The 15615-nt window shown below is 44.6% G+C and overlaps 9 protein-coding genes across 9 annotated transcripts; 5 read left to right on the top strand and 4 right to left on the bottom strand.

The window, feature by feature from the left end:
- Positions 1 to 213: 213 nt before the first annotated feature.
- KUCA_T00003090001 (uncharacterized protein) lies at positions 214 to 1884 on the top strand (the record flags this gene model as incomplete). Its single annotated transcript, XM_022603400.1, has 1 exon — positions 214 to 1884. The coding sequence occupies one exon, from the start codon at positions 214 to 216 to the stop codon at positions 1882 to 1884; it is 1671 nt and encodes a 556-aa protein (XP_022459109.1).
- Positions 1885 to 2180: 296 nt separating this feature from the next.
- KUCA_T00003089001 (uncharacterized protein) lies at positions 2181 to 3362 on the top strand (the record flags this gene model as incomplete). The annotated part of the gene is made up of 1 exon (XM_022603399.1): positions 2181 to 3362. The coding sequence occupies one exon, from the start codon at positions 2181 to 2183 to the stop codon at positions 3360 to 3362; it is 1182 nt and encodes a 393-aa protein (XP_022459108.1).
- Positions 3363 to 3397: 35 nt separating this feature from the next.
- Positions 3398 to 4981, bottom strand: KUCA_T00003088001 (uncharacterized protein; the record flags this gene model as incomplete). Its single annotated transcript, XM_022603398.1, has 1 exon — positions 3398 to 4981. The coding sequence occupies one exon, from the start codon at positions 4979 to 4981 to the stop codon at positions 3398 to 3400; it is 1584 nt and encodes a 527-aa protein (XP_022459107.1).
- Positions 4982 to 5642: 661 nt separating this feature from the next.
- KUCA_T00003087001 (uncharacterized protein) lies at positions 5643 to 6311 on the bottom strand (the record flags this gene model as incomplete). The annotated part of the gene is made up of 1 exon (XM_022603397.1): positions 5643 to 6311. The coding sequence occupies one exon, from the start codon at positions 6309 to 6311 to the stop codon at positions 5643 to 5645; it is 669 nt and encodes a 222-aa protein (XP_022459106.1).
- Positions 6312 to 7513: 1202 nt separating this feature from the next.
- Positions 7514 to 7868, top strand: KUCA_T00003086001 (uncharacterized protein; the record flags this gene model as incomplete). Its single annotated transcript, XM_022603395.1, has 2 exons — positions 7514 to 7614; positions 7673 to 7868. 2 exons carry the CDS (start codon positions 7514 to 7516, stop codon positions 7866 to 7868), a joined length of 297 nt encoding a protein of 98 aa, XP_022459105.1.
- A 787-nt stretch (positions 7869 to 8655) lies between these two features.
- KUCA_T00003085001 (uncharacterized protein) lies at positions 8656 to 9180 on the top strand (the record flags this gene model as incomplete). Its single annotated transcript, XM_022603394.1, has 1 exon — positions 8656 to 9180. The coding sequence occupies one exon, from the start codon at positions 8656 to 8658 to the stop codon at positions 9178 to 9180; it is 525 nt and encodes a 174-aa protein (XP_022459104.1).
- Positions 9181 to 10365: 1185 nt separating this feature from the next.
- Positions 10366 to 11853, top strand: KUCA_T00003084001 (uncharacterized protein; the record flags this gene model as incomplete). Its single annotated transcript, XM_022603393.1, has 1 exon — positions 10366 to 11853. The coding sequence occupies one exon, from the start codon at positions 10366 to 10368 to the stop codon at positions 11851 to 11853; it is 1488 nt and encodes a 495-aa protein (XP_022459103.1).
- A 187-nt stretch (positions 11854 to 12040) lies between these two features.
- KUCA_T00003083001 (uncharacterized protein) lies at positions 12041 to 13591 on the bottom strand (the record flags this gene model as incomplete). Its single annotated transcript, XM_022603392.1, has 1 exon — positions 12041 to 13591. One exon carries the CDS (start codon positions 13589 to 13591, stop codon positions 12041 to 12043), a length of 1551 nt encoding a protein of 516 aa, XP_022459102.1.
- Positions 13592 to 14030: 439 nt separating this feature from the next.
- Positions 14031 to 15545, bottom strand: KUCA_T00003082001 (uncharacterized protein; the record flags this gene model as incomplete). Its single annotated transcript, XM_022603391.1, has 1 exon — positions 14031 to 15545. One exon carries the CDS (start codon positions 15543 to 15545, stop codon positions 14031 to 14033), a length of 1515 nt encoding a protein of 504 aa, XP_022459101.1.
- Between the last annotated feature and the right edge of the window lie 70 nt (positions 15546 to 15615).

Below are 15615 nucleotides of genomic sequence, written 5' to 3'. Positions count from 1 at the left end.
CGAATGCACCCGCATGTCGGCCGGCTCCTTAATTTATCTTGCCGCCACCTTTTCTGTCTTATCTATTACCGCCCACCATTCAGGGAGTTTCTCCTCGATTTGCTTCCAGGGTCTTTGTATATAAACAGCTGCCATTGTGCGGTACGATACTTTCTACAGAATAGCTTGGCATTGATCAACCGCAATCGTTGTTCGTCAGTTTTTGCTTTCTAAATGCTTACTTCTGTTAAGTCGGTTGGTGCTTCAGCACTGAGAGTTGATACTATAAGATCGCACCAGTCTGATATCCGTGAAATTGATGCTCGTCATGTAACCAATGATGTCGATCTGTTGGCCGAAATCGGCTATAAACAGGAATTGAAGAGAAAGTTCTCTACACTCCAGGTGTTTGGAGTTGCATATTCCATCATGGGTTTGTTACCATCTATTGCAAGTACCACTGCTACAGGCCTCACGGCTGGCCCTGCTGGGTTCGTGTGGTCTTGGTTTGTTTCTGGTATTTTCATTGTTGGAATTGGTATTGGAATGGCGGAACTGGGATCCGCAATACCAACCAGTGGAGGTTTATACTATTGGACATTTCATTACGCTCCAGAGAAGATCAGGGTTCCACTCTCATACATGATTGGACTTTCAAATACTCTTGCTCTATGTGGAGGATTGTGTTCGGTGAACTATGGATTTGCTTTGGAGGTTCTGGCAGCAGCTTATATGAACTCAGATGGTACATTTGTTTCCACCACTGGTAAAACCTACGGTGTGTTTGCCGCATGTGTGGTCAGTCATATCTTGGTCACCTGCCTTACCTCCAACATGATATCGAAAATGCAGACTACTTCGATTATTTGCAACAGTGGAATTATCGTTTTGTTCTTCATTGCTGTTCCAATAGGAACAGCCAAAGCAAAGGGTTTCAATGATGGTGAATTTATTTTTGGAACTGTTCAAAACTATAGCGATTGGCCTACCGGATGGCAGTTCATGCTTTCAATGATGACTGCCATTTGGACTATCGGTGCTTTCGATTCTTGTGTGCACATGTCTGAAGAAGCTCACAATGCTTCTAAGAGTATTCCAGTGGGAATTATTGGCTCCACAATGGTGTGCTGGATCGTTGGATTTTTCATCTGCATCTGTATGGCAGCTTGCATGTCTAGTGACGTTGCCTCTGTAATCGATTCTCCAACCGGATTCGCTATGGCCCAGATCGTCGAGGATTCTCTTGGAAAGAAATGGGGTGTTGCCATGATGGTTTTGATCGCATGTTGCCAATGGTTGATGGGATCTTCTCTATTGACCGCTCTCTCAAGACAGATATGGGCCTTTGCCAGAGACGATGGTTTACCATTCTCGAGATACATCAAGGTTGTCGACAAAAAGCTGAGGGTTCCATTGAGAGCAGTGGCATTTGGTGGGGCTTTGGCCTTGACCATTGGCTGTTTGACTTTGGCTGGCTCCACTGCTGCTAATGCTCTTTTCTCGTTGGGTGTTGCCGGTAATTATATTGCGTGGGGTACTCCGATTTTCTTGAGATTAACCTCGGGCAAAGACAAGTTCAAGCCAGGCCCATTCTACTTGGGTGACACTTTGTCTCCTATTGTTAACTGGATTGTGTGTTGCTGGATGATTTTTGTTCTGTTCCTGTGTATGTTCCCTGGCTCCAAGACCGTCGATAAGGAAACCATGAACTACACCGTTGTGATCAACTGTGGTGTTTGGGTCTTGGCGATGGTATACTTCTACACTTACAAGTTCAAGTACTTCCATGGTCCACGGTCCAACTTAAACGACGATGCTGCCGAGGATATTCGTTATGTTGAAGGGTATGTCGACCCTAAATCTAGCGGAGAGAAGGCTTCTACCCCAGATGTCGAAAAGGCTTAGATTATGCTTCAAGTTGTGGTTTGCAATTTTTCTTGATACTTCTATCAAAAAAAAGCCCCTAAAATGCCCTGACATTTATATGTGCGCTCATATTTATAAAATTGATATTCATATTTTAGCGCTAGTAGCTTAAGGTATTGACGCTTTGGTGAGCTATGAATTTTTCAGGCTGGAGCTTCCCAATGGGGAAACGATAAGGATGCGCCTAATCACTGTCATCGTTTAAAAGGGCATGCATTTTCCACCATCTTCTTTTACGTAGTTTCGATGCACTATTCATCTGAAATTTGAAAGAAATGACGAATTTATTCCTCGCAGGTCTCTTATTTGTGGGATCGGTGTGCGCTTTTCAAAGCCAGTATGACTTTTACCCACAAGCAATCGCTGACAAGGAGCCTACTCTGGAACAGCTATGGGGAGAAGATTGGCCGTTCTCGGGAATGTCATCTTTTGCCCATCTCAACTACACAAAATGCCTTCTAGACAATCAATCATTTGATGTCGGAATAATTGGAGTCCCATTTGATACTGCGACTACGTACAGACCAGGGGCAAGATTCGGCCCAAAAGCAATCCGCAGTGCCTCTCAACGTCAAACCACACTAAGAGGATTCAACCACAGAGCCCGTTACAATCCATATCAGAGTTGGGCCACCATATTGGATTGCGGTGACATTCCAATAACTCCAATGGATAACAGTCTGGCACTAAAACAAATGACACAGGCGTTTGTAGAGCTTCTGCAGCGTCGCTCGTCAAGTGCAGACGATTCACATCCTCCAAGACTAATTGCTCTAGGTGGTGACCACAGCATTCTTCTTCCACATCTTCGGGCTTTGGCAGAAATCTATGGGAAGATCTCGGTTATACATTTTGATGCCCATCTGGATACTTGGTTGCCCTCTAAATATCCATCATTTTGGAATAGCGACCAGTCTAAGTTCACCCATGGATCAATGCTATGGATGGCCCACGAAGAGGGTCTGATCACCGACGACAGCAATGTTCATATTGGGCTGAGAACTAGGCTCAGTGGGACAACTTTGGAAGACTATGATGACGATGACAAACAGGGATTTCTTAGAATTGAGGCTGATGAGATATGGTTGGACGGAATAGACACTGTGGTTCAGAAGGTACTGGCCCATGTCCCCAATGATGTCCCGGTCTATATTTCTGTTGATATAGATTCACTTGACCCTGGTTTTGCCCCTGGAACTGGTACTATTGAGCCCGGTGGATTATTACCCCGGGAATTGATTCAATTGCTACGGAGACTGGAGGGCTTGAATTTGGTGGGTGCCGATGTGGTCGAAGTTAGCCCAGCCTTTGACCATGCCGAGGTCACGGCAACCAATGCCGCTCAGGTGGTGTACGAGTTGCTTACAAGTATGGTGAAGAAGGGAAAACCCTTGCCTGCAAAATATGAGGAACAGCACGTGATAGTGAACCAAGAAGAGAACACTTATAAGGTATAGTACACAAATCTGGAAGTAATGTCAAACTTCTGGGCTTAACCCTCTGGGTTCAGAACAAACGCCGAAAAGTATTTTATGGCAGAGTATATTTCCTCACCAACAGGCCCGATATATCTGCTTGGAAGCAAGAAGCCATGATTTCCGGAATCACGAAGCTTCAACTGGAACGCCCAATATGCCCGATTGTGATACATGTAGTCCAAAGCAGAACCACTTCCAAGTGCTGGCAAAAAATCCGCACCTTTATCCTGACATGCACTCAAAACACCGTATGATTTACCAGAGGAAAGCCGGATTGCTTTAGAGAGTCCGTACGCCAATTCCAGCAAATTCTCCTCGTCCCGGGGCATCTGCGAGCACGAGAAAGCGTACGGATACAGCACTTCTTGAGCATAAGAGTGCAGATCGATGTAGCCATGAATTGAATGCTGGTGTTTGGTTTCGTTGAGATATTGATTGATAATTCTGCTCTCCAAACTTTCAAAGGCTTCTTCGCCGCTGTAGTCTTCTCCACATGGAAGGTCGTCCGATTTTTGAAAGTGGAAATCAAAGGAATGATCAATATCAATGCCCCAGCATCGAGGATGATACGTTTCCTGTCTGTTCTTCCTCCAGAGGCGATCTGAATGCCACGAATACTCGTATCCGTCAGGGTTCGTCACTGGAATGAATAGAAAGTCCAGGTTGTCGAGGTAGTAGTGCGCATCTCTGCCACCAGACTCATAATCCTCGATCAACTTGTATATTATGTAGCATGCAGACGATGTCGAGATCCATTCTCTGGCGTGAACTCCAGCAGTAATCACAATCGTCTTTACATCCTCACTGCCCTCCTTATGAGACGATACTCTCAGGGCCTTAAGGTCTCTTCCTTCAAACGTCTGGCCAATCCAGACCAGCTCCAGAATATCAGGATACGTTTCGACCAACAAATCAAACCAAGAGTAGATGGTGTGCAAGTCTCTGTATTTTCTGAAAAATAAGTCCACCGATGAGCCAACGTCTTCGGAAACGTCCATCTCAGCCGGATAGGATTCGTAGACCGTCTGCGCTAGGTCCCCGATCAAAAATTCCAGCTGTAGCTGGGGAGTCTCGGATATCGGGTGTTTGCCATAGAACTGTTGGAGCAAAACCCTAATGGACTCTTCATCACTTTCGACATCAACAAAATTTTGAGTAACTGCAGTAGCCCATATGTTCATGTTCAATTCGAGAATTGTCATCATCAAAAGTTCTTGGGTTTTCAAATTACCATATCTGAGTCTAAACACGTGTCTTCCCTTGTATTGGTTCAAGTCAATTGGCCAATCATCTTCCGCAACTTCAGTATAATGGCTATAACCTTGTTCAGGTACAGCCACATAACCTGCCAGAAGTCTGTCCAAATGCGCCAACTCAACCGCTAAGTCAGATCTCAAACATCCACCATTCAATAGTCCCTGTATCCGCTGCAGTCCCAAATTGGTATAATCTCGCATTCGCTCGAGACCAGTACTGCTCGCTGCATCAAAATGTGAGAGTTGTGACAGTTGAAATGGCTGCCGGAGAACAACCAGCCCCGTTAGACAACATACAGTCAGAACTGCAACCAGTGACCTCAACACAGCTCGCGATATCATGCTGCCGTGATTTTTTTGATATCTATGAAGTATTAGGCGTGGTGTTGCAAGGAAAACACCTCGGCCCCTTTGACAGTGCAGTGACAGGCTGAAATCCCCAAACATGCACACAAATAGGCTCGGTACACGACCTTACAAACAACCAGCATAAACCTCATGCAAAATGTGCATGATAAGGATGCAAAGCACAATCTATGCTATAAAGTATTTGGGGAAGAAGGCTGGTCAAGTTGTTCTTTTTGAACGTTTTGAAACCATAAATGTTATTCACTTTTGATATGGAGTAAGACTTGAGCGCCTAGACTTGACCCTGCATCGTCAGATCCGGGGAAGATCGACAGGCGATAAAATGTACATTTCAAGAATATTTCTTTACTCTAGTTCCTCGATCAATATTGTCTAAATGAATATTCAATGTCTTCCAATGAAATATGAGAGAAATAACAAACCAGATCCTGGGTAGTCAGTTCCGTTCAACGGTGACCAATTAGTCATTCGTCACATAGTAATGAGTATGATTGATCATCGAAGAGGTTTTCATATTTATTGCCACTAAGCAACCATAAGTATCAGCCGATGGCATGCTGCCAACCACTACCAATCGCTTCTATGTTTTTGTGTACCAAAATCCATCGGTTTCCTTCGATCCACATACTTCTCCTCAATCCTTTCTAATCTTCTTAGCTTTGACCAAGCGCGAATGTATAAGTCGATGTATCAAGAAGTGTGTAAACGCTACTAGTGCCACAACCACGAAAATCACAGCTCTCTTTCCCGTGGAGACATTCAAAAAGGGGTAGGGGTAAATCGAGGTCTCATCCATTTTGATGTAAAGCCAGAACCAGTAGCTATATGCCAGAGTGGTAACCAAAGCCAACGCATTCCGTTTCGAGATATTCCAGTTAGGCAGGAAAAGATAGAAATCCAACAGTAAAGTGAGAGCGGGCATCGCATGAATTGATAAATCCAAGCTCATTGGAATCCCAACACCTTTGGCAGCGATCAGATGGAGAAACCAAAGTCTCAAAGGCCAGTATACAGTGGAAACTGTTAATTCCAAGACTGTGGCAATTAAATGCAGATATCTGTGTAATTCGAACAGCTTTGTGGACCTCGAGGCATATGTCACAATAGTTAAAACATTGTATGCCACAGTAATGAAAAGTGAAAGGTTCGTTAGAAACACCCAATGACCCGCCTTTGCCAAACCCGGAGGTAGACGAATTGTAGAAATCGCCAGCATTGCACGAGATCCAACTAGCAGATTGACACACTGCAAGAGAAAAGCGTAAGGGTTATCTAACGACCTGTTGGTTAATTGTTTCTTCATTTTATGGGTGGCGGTAATAAAGGAATTTCATCCACAATATATGAGCAACAAACTAAACGGACCCAAATCTCTCAACTTCTATTATTCAAGGCACTTTACGAGTATGCGGAAGTCAACTGTTTTCAGTGCAGTTCATATGATGTACACGATCTGATTGTGGTTGTCTTGGATAGTCGTGCACTGAACTAAACACATTTGGTTATTACACCTCTTGATATCGGCTTCCAGGGTCAACCGGAATGGTTAGACAGATAAAATAATAATTCACGCTGTTTGTATCGTAAAACTTCAACCACAAATAAGGTCTTTTGGTCCGAGAGACAAAAGACCTTCGCTCGCGTGCTCAGCAAATAAGTTGACATTTGGAAACTAAAGCTACGAATTTTCGCTACAACCTGCGCCTGCTTTGTGCAGATTATACTGTCGTTGTCGTTGATATCGCGGTGAAGCCAAATATCTCTGCATTGTGTTTTGTGTCAACGTCAACGGCCAGTCACAGCATAAAGCAGTCTGTGGATTGGGCGTCTTTAAATAATAATCTCATGGAGACAAACACGCGAGTAACCTGATCGGACCAATTCAGGCCAAATTCGTCCTTGGGTATCCACTAGTTATGCATCGAAGGAATGCCGGCCAATCACATCGCTGATTTCCAGGCGGAGGGTTGGGTATCTTGGCCCTGAGATAGAGTTTAGCCCCTGATTGTTTTTAGACGCGAATATCGAGCACAGCGTGAATAGTCAACAATTAAGGAGCTACGACAGATCACGACGCGACAAAGTAAAATACATCACCTTTTAGAATACCATTTGACTAATTTTTTGTTATTTCGTTACGAGAAAGCAGAACTATTATTGTAACCTTTAGCGAGAATCCATTTGTCTGCATCTCCCGCGGACTATCTGTATCTCATAGACACCACGTGCATAAATCGTCTCAAAATGGCCCCGCCTCAGGCTTATGTTTGAGCCACACACCGCATAAAGAAGTGGCAGGGTCAGTCCCCCCATGGACTATGCGTCAGGACTTGCATATCTTCGCTATTAGGCTTCATGAAACAACGTTAGTTTATTTTCAGGGACCTCTCCCGCAAAATCGGAACTGAACTTGTCGTCGTTTTGTTATTCTCTTCCTCTCTTCTTTTCATTCATCTGTTTACCATCAACTCTTTCGCTCGCTTGCCATCTCATACTCCCTCCACAATGAAGCTCAACCTTCTCTTTATTGCCTCTTTCCTCCTGACATTGGTGTCCGCCTCTCGTTACGTGCTTGTGTTTGAGACAGGCAAGATAACGCCCAAAGAGTGAGTATCATACAAAGACTGCTTCATCTTCTTATCCTTCACCACTAACACCTTCTAGCCATATCGACGAGGTCAAGCAAGCCATTGAGACCCTGGGTGGAAAGATCACCTTCAACTACGAACTCACCATCACTGGCTTTTCGTTCACGCTGCCCAAAACTGCCTCTGAAAAACTTAATGCTGTCTCCAAGAAGTTTTCGTCTGTTGAGTTTCCGTTTTTCATCGAAGAGGACTCTACTGTGAACGCTAGCTAAAAGTTTTTTTGTGGTTTTTCACTAGTTAAAGCGACCTTCATGGTCAGCTCATTTCGCGTTTGGGTTCTTTCATTTTCGGTTCGTCTCATTTTCTCATCTTGTTCAGCTAGTCACCACCGTGGGGCACACAAAGGTTCCAAATCATTGGCATATCATCCTCACAAAGCGGCTATTTCAGCTTTTTACCACACATACAAATACCCCCACGCAAGCTGTTTCTTATTCTCGCATTTCACTCTCACGTATACTGCATGCCTTTGCTATGCACTTTCTCTGACGGATTTATTTTTATATTCTACTTAATAATATTGGTTGAAACTCACTGCACAGTGTCTAATTTAAAATAATAATCTTCCCCAAGGGCAAGGCTTAATTTTTGTCCGCTGCTCCGTATCTAATTCATCCGATTCGGCTGTGCACTGACCTCGGAACAAGGTTGCTGGGGCATGACCCAAGTCGTGCGCAAAAGGGCTACCTTCTCAAAATAGGCCGGTGGTGTCACTGGTGTGGCTAGTGCGCAGGCTGAGGTCATTTTTCGTAGTGTGCGAAGAGATTACTCAAAGCTCTTCCCGTCTTCTCCCGTCCCGATGGGGTCATTCCGGTTGTAAATGGATCACCCCACATCGGTAAAGGTCATGAGAGTCCGATCAGCAATAGCAGCAAAATGTATATAAGGGGCCAAAAATTGAAGGAGTGTTTCATGAATTGAGTCTTAGTTATCATTAAGATATAAATTGTCTTTAACAACAAACCCAATTAACACAAAACAGCAGCAAATCCATCAACAATGGCAAGAAAGAACAAGGCTATGATCGCACATACGGAACCAACCAAGGTTACCAATCTGACTCCAAAACCGGTGAGACCAGTTGCCGGACCTTCAACGAAAATGTTCGATGACCTGGATTCGTTCGAGCAGTTTCTGAAGGATGAAAGTTGGGATGACGAGTACGATTTCTTGCATGCCAAGTGCGCTTACATCCCACCTTTTGTTCTCAGTGAGATCCATAACGATATGGAAAAGATCAAGCCCACCATGAATTCAAGGTCGAAAAAATTTGTACGTAATCTCCATCATCACCTTGAACGTCATTTGCTCTCCGAGATCAACCGTATGAGTGGTGTGGACTACAAGTTTGAGAAGTCACATGAAACTAAGCCCGATGGCAAAGTAGTCTGGCACTACAGGGACTACTCAGACCATGGCTTTGGCGAGAAAGAAGGAGAGAGAAAGTGGAAGGTGGAAGTTGATGTTGAGTGCAATCCTGACTCCCCATACGTGAGTCTGGAAATGAAGTCAATCCCGCTGTAGGGCAATAGAGATATCAATAGAGATCTCAACCTTGAGTCCGCTGAAGGACTGTTCCGGTATATTACGTATTAATGCAGTAAATGAATCACGAGAATGAATGTTATCCGAAACACTGCGTAGAAGTTAAGAGCTTCCGATAAGCTCGTGGAGAATAATACTGGATCATCCGCCTTATCGTTGAATTGATTAGGTAATGCTGAGCTAAGCTTATAAAAGTAGTGCTCTCAGCAAAATCCAATCAGGAAAGAAAAAACCGGACCCTGAGGATCTTATAACCGCTTCGAGAAGTGATGCCCAGCCGGTGAATACGTCGAATTAAGGATAGTTGGCTGGGTTCTGTTCCGACTAGCGGAATTGTATGTGATTAAATAGGCTTCCATACCCGGTTTGAACAATGTAGGGGGTGTCTCGCTTTGAAGAAAAGTATGCTCTTTTCCATTTAAGTCTGGCATAGAAGCCATCATTGAGCACCTGGCAGGCTCCAGTGAAAAAGACCAAACAACTGCCTGAATTGATATAAATATCACAGGTGTCAATGCGCCGAGAATATGCCCAAAATTTATCAGTATTCGGTAATTAAAGTGTCATCTCGATATTTCTTAGCAACCTGCTCTGATTCCCAGCGGCTCCCTGAGTGTCTTGGCATCGCCAGCTAAATGGTCCCAAATTTTTACCACTTTAGGAAAATCCGTACCTACGATAACCAACAGCAAGGGTCCTGGGAAAGAGTAACGAAAGGATGAGACATATTTGTCGGAATATTCAAGCCCGAAATTTGGTTAAAATGGCACCAAATCAAATATGAGAACGATAGATATTAGGCGAATATTGTAGATAGAAGATAAAAGATAAAGGTAGCAGATCCCATATGGCTGCCAGCGTTTCGGTAGTCTGTCTTTTTTGTTTGACACAACTGTGCGCTTTGATGCTTTTGGCCTTCTTTTTAAATTTCCAAAATTTGGTCCAATCAGCGAACTACACTGCTTTATCGCTATTGCGGCCCATTATCTGCGTGCGATTCGAGGCCCGCGCGCGTCTTATCGCCCAGCTCAGATCTCCGCGAACTCACCCTTGCCCAGACTTATATTTAATATATCCATATCCGCTTGCTTCGAGGATATTATAGACGTCTAACACCTCAGTCAAATTTAGTTCTCAAAAACATAATTGCAATACTCACTAATCATGGGTTACGCTAACAGTGGATTCGGCTCAGCCATGCTGCTGCGTAAGGCCAGGGACCTCTCTACTTTGGAAGACGAGACCTCCACATTGGATCACTCAGACATGGGCTATGTCATGTTTTGTACAGTTGGAGTCTTCATGATTACACCTGCTATCGGTCTTTTTTACGGTGGTGCCCTGAAAAGAAAGAACGTGCTGCAGATGTGCTTCCAGTCGTACATGACCACCTGCATTATCACCATCCAGTGGTTCTTGATCGGCTACACTTTGGCTTGTTCAACCACCTCTACTTCACATGTCCTGGGAAACTTCAAACTGGGTGCTCTGCAAAATTTAGGAGCCGCTCCTTTGTTTGAGGGAGGAACCATCCCCTCCATCGTCTATTTTACCTTCTCTGTTTTCTTTCCAGTGGCTACCGTCCAGATTTTCGTCGGAGCTATCGCTGAACGTGCCAGATTACTGCCATCTATGGTGGTTGGGTTTATCTGGACTACTGTGTGCTATTGTCCTTTTGCGTACGCCACCTGGGCTTCTAATGGATGGCTGTACCAGCTGGGTGCTTTGGACTTTGCAGGTGGTGGACCGGTCCATATTGCTTCTGGTGTCTCTTCTCTGGCTTATTCCATGTACATTGGAAAGAGAAAACAATGGAAAACTGAAGATGGTAAAGACCACAAGCCTTACTCTCCAATCGCTGTTTTCACAGGAGTTACTCTCATTTGGGGTACATGGTTGTGCTTCAACTCTGGTACTTTGCTGGCTGTGAACGTGAGAACTGGCTACATCATGGCAAACACTCAAATTGCTGCCTCTTTTGCATCTTTCTTTTTTGTTATGGTTGATTACATCATAACTAAAAAATTCTCAATTATTGCTGCCTGTGAGGGAGCTATTGTTGGACTGGTAAACATCACTCCATCGTGCGGCTTTTACTCTCCGTACTGGGCTGCCATCACTTCTGCATTTGTGGCTATTTGCTGCCGTTTGCTTTATCCTGTGAACGAGTGGTTGGCAATTGATGATACCACTCATTCATTTGTTGTGCACGGGGTAGGTGGAATTCTGGGTTCCATATGCTTGGGTGTTTTCGCTTCTCCGTACATAGCTGGTCTTGATGGGGTTACGGAGATTGAAGGAGGATGGATCTTCCACCACTGGAAGCAAATGGGTTACCAGTTTGCAGCCTGGACTTCTACCACAATCTGGTCGTTCGTTGCTACTTACGCCATTTGTTTTATAGTGGACCATATTCCTGGTTTGAAACTCCGTGCTTCTGAGGAGGCCGAGATGTTGGGAATGGATGCCTACGAGATGGCCGAGATGGCCGATGAATACGATATTGAGGAGATGTTTGCTAGATTCACCAGAAATGGAGGCTCTGTTTATTCTAACTCGAACATGGAGGTTATCGAGGCTGCCTCGAGCACCAAGCAGAACTTTGAAGGCTCGAAGTCTGTTTCTCGCACCAAGGTAGAGGATGTGGTATAACTACAGAATGAAAACTTCATGTTCTTCAAGCTTTTTAGTTGCTAAGTTTTTTAATGGTTGTTCTTTGAATCCTTTGTAGATAATTGTATTGATCTTTTTATGAGAAATCTTTTTTGAACAATGGTGTAAATTGTATAAATGAGGTATCATAGCACCTTCGCTGAACACTTTAACCTGCGCGCTGTTGTCAAACAGCCAATCTAAACGCAGTTGAAGAACTGGCAATACGATCAACAATTTCCTGTTCGACTTCAGCTACTTCCAAGTCTCCTTCGTCAATAAGTTGCTGGATTGAAGTGGCAGCAGTATTGGTTCTCTGTCTATGCTTGATAAATGCAACTCTAACTTCTCTCAAAGCCGCACGTAATTTGAGCTGATAATCATCCCACGCAAGTAATTGGTATTTGACCGATTTATCCTGAGAATAGGCTTCATTTCTTAATAACTCAAAGAATACCAAATCCTCCGGAAACTGCAGATCGTGGAATTTGAAGCCGTCCCCGTTTTGAGCCTCAAAATACTGTTCCTCTTCCTTTTGCTCTTCGATTGAGGGAATTTCAACTTTGTTGGAAAATACCCTTGAAAGCCATAGGCCCTGAATTTCCGCGGTTCTATTCGGCAAAATGAATCTAGTCAAACCGACAAATGCTAGTCCTGGACTGTATGTCGATAGGGTATGATGATAAACCCCATGAACCCTCTGGCCATCCGTGATCAAAGGCTGAGGGAGCGTCTTGTTATACTCGCTCAAAAAAGGGAAAGACCTCAGATATCCCGTTGCGAAGATGACATGAGCAACGTTTTCCAATACGGTTCCGTCTGCCAGTTTCAGACTCTTGTTGTCAGCATCGAATTCAACTACATCATCCACAACCCTGATGTTGTTGTCATCAGAGACAGGCAAATAGCTTTCAGAACGGACAGATTTTATAACCTTCCTGTCTAGAACCTGAGCAGCCTGCAAGGAGATGTCAATACCAGAAGTACCATTTCCAATGATGACCAGCTCCCCACCAATGTCTTTGAAAACCTCTGCGCGACGAAAACTTTTCGAGTGAGTGACCGTTCCAGGGTACTTTTTGAGCCATTCTCTAAGACCTTTTTTTTCAGGAACGTGTGGGTTATCGTATGGTCCTGCCACAACGATAACAGCATCGAACAATTCTGTCTTCTCAAATTGGGCATTGGGAACAACCCCACCCTTGGTGATTGGATTAACAGCTCTGGACTTGAGTTCCCATTGGCCATCTGCTAGTTTCTTGACAGAATAGACATTCACCCCAAACTCGGTTATATCAGCGACATTCTCAGCAAACCGCTGGACATACTTCAACACTTCTGATCTGTGGGGAAATAACGGCAGATTATCGCCCTTCCAGGGAAACTCAGAATATTGCATGAAATGGGTAGGAACGTTTGTTTCCAGAAGATCGTAGGATGCAGAAGTCCAAAAGTAATCGGTTCCTTGGTTCCCACTGGCCAGGGTGATCTCATCATAGGCACTGGATGGATCATCAAGGCTCAATGGCTCCTGTGGCCGAGAGGGATCAAGGGATGGTAATTCGTAGTCCTGGGACTCTTTGTAGTAGTGCCAGAGGCCTCCAGCAGCTGGCCTTTTTTCAAAAACTTTCACCTGCTTGAAGGCGTTTTCCTTCTTGAAGACGTTTGCTACCGCCACACCTTGGGCCCCACTGCCTATGATGGCTACCCTTTCGATTGGTCTCGAGAAAAACCCCATTATAAGATCAGCCTGCCCCGAAAATACTCACGAGCTTGTTAGATGAACTTTTGATTACATATATATGCTCCACATGTTGACCCCAGTAATCTCGGATCGGTATGGCTGAGATGGCGAAATACGCATGTCAAATTACCACAGGGGTACGCGACCATTCGAGGAGTCGGATTACTAACCATTGCAGATTTGTCCAATCAGGTTAATGTAATAAGGTGTTTTAGGATCACCTATTCTACAGCTGACAGCACGGTATAACCGCGCAAAACAACCGAATAACCTCTGGCCCTTGAAATATTTGGCCTCCCCGTACGTGATGTAAATGTGTCGAGCCGCTTTGGGACCCCTGCGCACCCCCTGCGCACCCCTATCTACACCAAGGATTTTTAAGCTTGAAGTAACCATTAGCACTTAGCAAATATATATTTTAACCAGAAAAAGTCTATTCGAAGCCAAAAAGTGCCTTATCAACTTCGGGCATCACGAATCCCTCCTCACGCTCCAGTTCCTCGATCGTGGATGCAAGTTTCCCCGTGCGTCTTCTATATGCAATGTAGGCCTCTTTGAGCTGTTTGATGCTGCCTCTCAGTCTGGTTTGTTCTTCGTTCCAGGGTACAGGCATGAAGCCATGGTCAAGTCCAGCAGAATATATCTCACGGTTTAACATACGATAGTGCAGGACATCCTCAGGGAAATTCATATCGTGAAAGTTGCGGCCATCGCCCTTCCTGGTCACAATATCTTCCTCCTCTTTCTTCATCACCTCCACAGAGGGCACTTGCAGTCTTCCACTGAACACCCTCGAGAGCCAGACTCCTTGAGTTTCAGAAAGTCGTGTTGGAAGTACAAACCGTGGAAGTCCTATTATTCCCAGTCCAGGGAAATTGCGCGAAAGACAATGGTGGTACATGCCATGAACACGAGCACCGTCAGTGATGAGAGGCGTCTTTGAGTGTGCGTTTAAACCATTCAAAAAGGGGAATGATCTCAGAAATCCAGTGGCAAAGATGACATGATCCACATTATCCACTGAAGTACCATCTATTAAATGGACAGTTTTGTTCTCGGCATCGAAAAAGTCTATGTCTTTAATCTCCTTAATTCTCTCATCGGAACCTGCAGGGAGTAAGTTCTCCGACCGGCACGATTTGTAGACACTCCTGTCTAGCACCGTCACCAGCTGAAATGCGATGTCAGACGCAGAAGCAGAATTACCCACGACGATGATTTGTCCATGTAAGTTCTCGAACTGTCTGGGGTGTCTATATGACTTCGAGTGTGATATTGAGTCTGGGTACTTCTCTAACCACTGGGCCAAGCCCTTTTTCTCTGGAACATGGGGCATATCGTATGAGCCAACTGCCAATATAACCGCATCGAAAATTTCCGTAGTCTCGTAGCGAGGATCTGAAAGTAACCCACCGTTGGTTGCCTCGTTAATTTGTCGGGATTTAATTTCCCAGCTCTGATTGGGCAGTTGAGTCACCTGGAAAACGTTTACCCCAAAAGTGATCAAATGTTCCACTTCTTTGGTGTAATTTCTAATATAGTTCAAAACATCTGCTCTCTTGGGAAATAGTGGAATTCCCTTTTCCCAGGGAAAGTTCGCATACTCCATTATGGAGGAACAGACATTCGTATCCAGCAGCTCGTAAACGGCAGTGGGCCAGAAATAGTCTGTACCTGCTCTTCCACTGGAAACCACCTCTTTACCGTAGATTTTCTCAGGATCATCCAATTTCTGAGGTTTGACAATGGCAAAAGGATCTAGCGAAGGGTATTCCACCTTCGGAGGCTCTTCGTAATAATTCCATAGTCCACCAGCCACTGGTCGCTTTTCATAAATCTTGATCTGCTTAAAGGTTTCCTCGCCAAGTAGTGCCTTCGCAGCACCCGCACCGCAGGGGCCTCCGCCAATAATGGCAACCTTTTCTATGGTCCGCGGAAAGAAAGACATGCTCGAAAAATAGAAGGAACAAAGTAGAATGGAAAGTTAAAAGTGAAAAATCAAGAGAATATATACAGGA

Source organism: Kuraishia capsulata, genomic scaffold, assembly GCF_000576695.1.
Source record: "Kuraishia capsulata CBS 1993 genomic scaffold, Kuraishia_capsulata_scaffold_3, whole genome shotgun sequence".
NCBI lineage: Eukaryota > Fungi > Ascomycota > Pichiomycetes > Pichiales > Pichiaceae > Kuraishia > Kuraishia capsulata.
The sequence above is the reverse complement of the archived record's forward strand: the minus strand, read 5'-3'. Positions and strand labels throughout refer to the sequence as shown.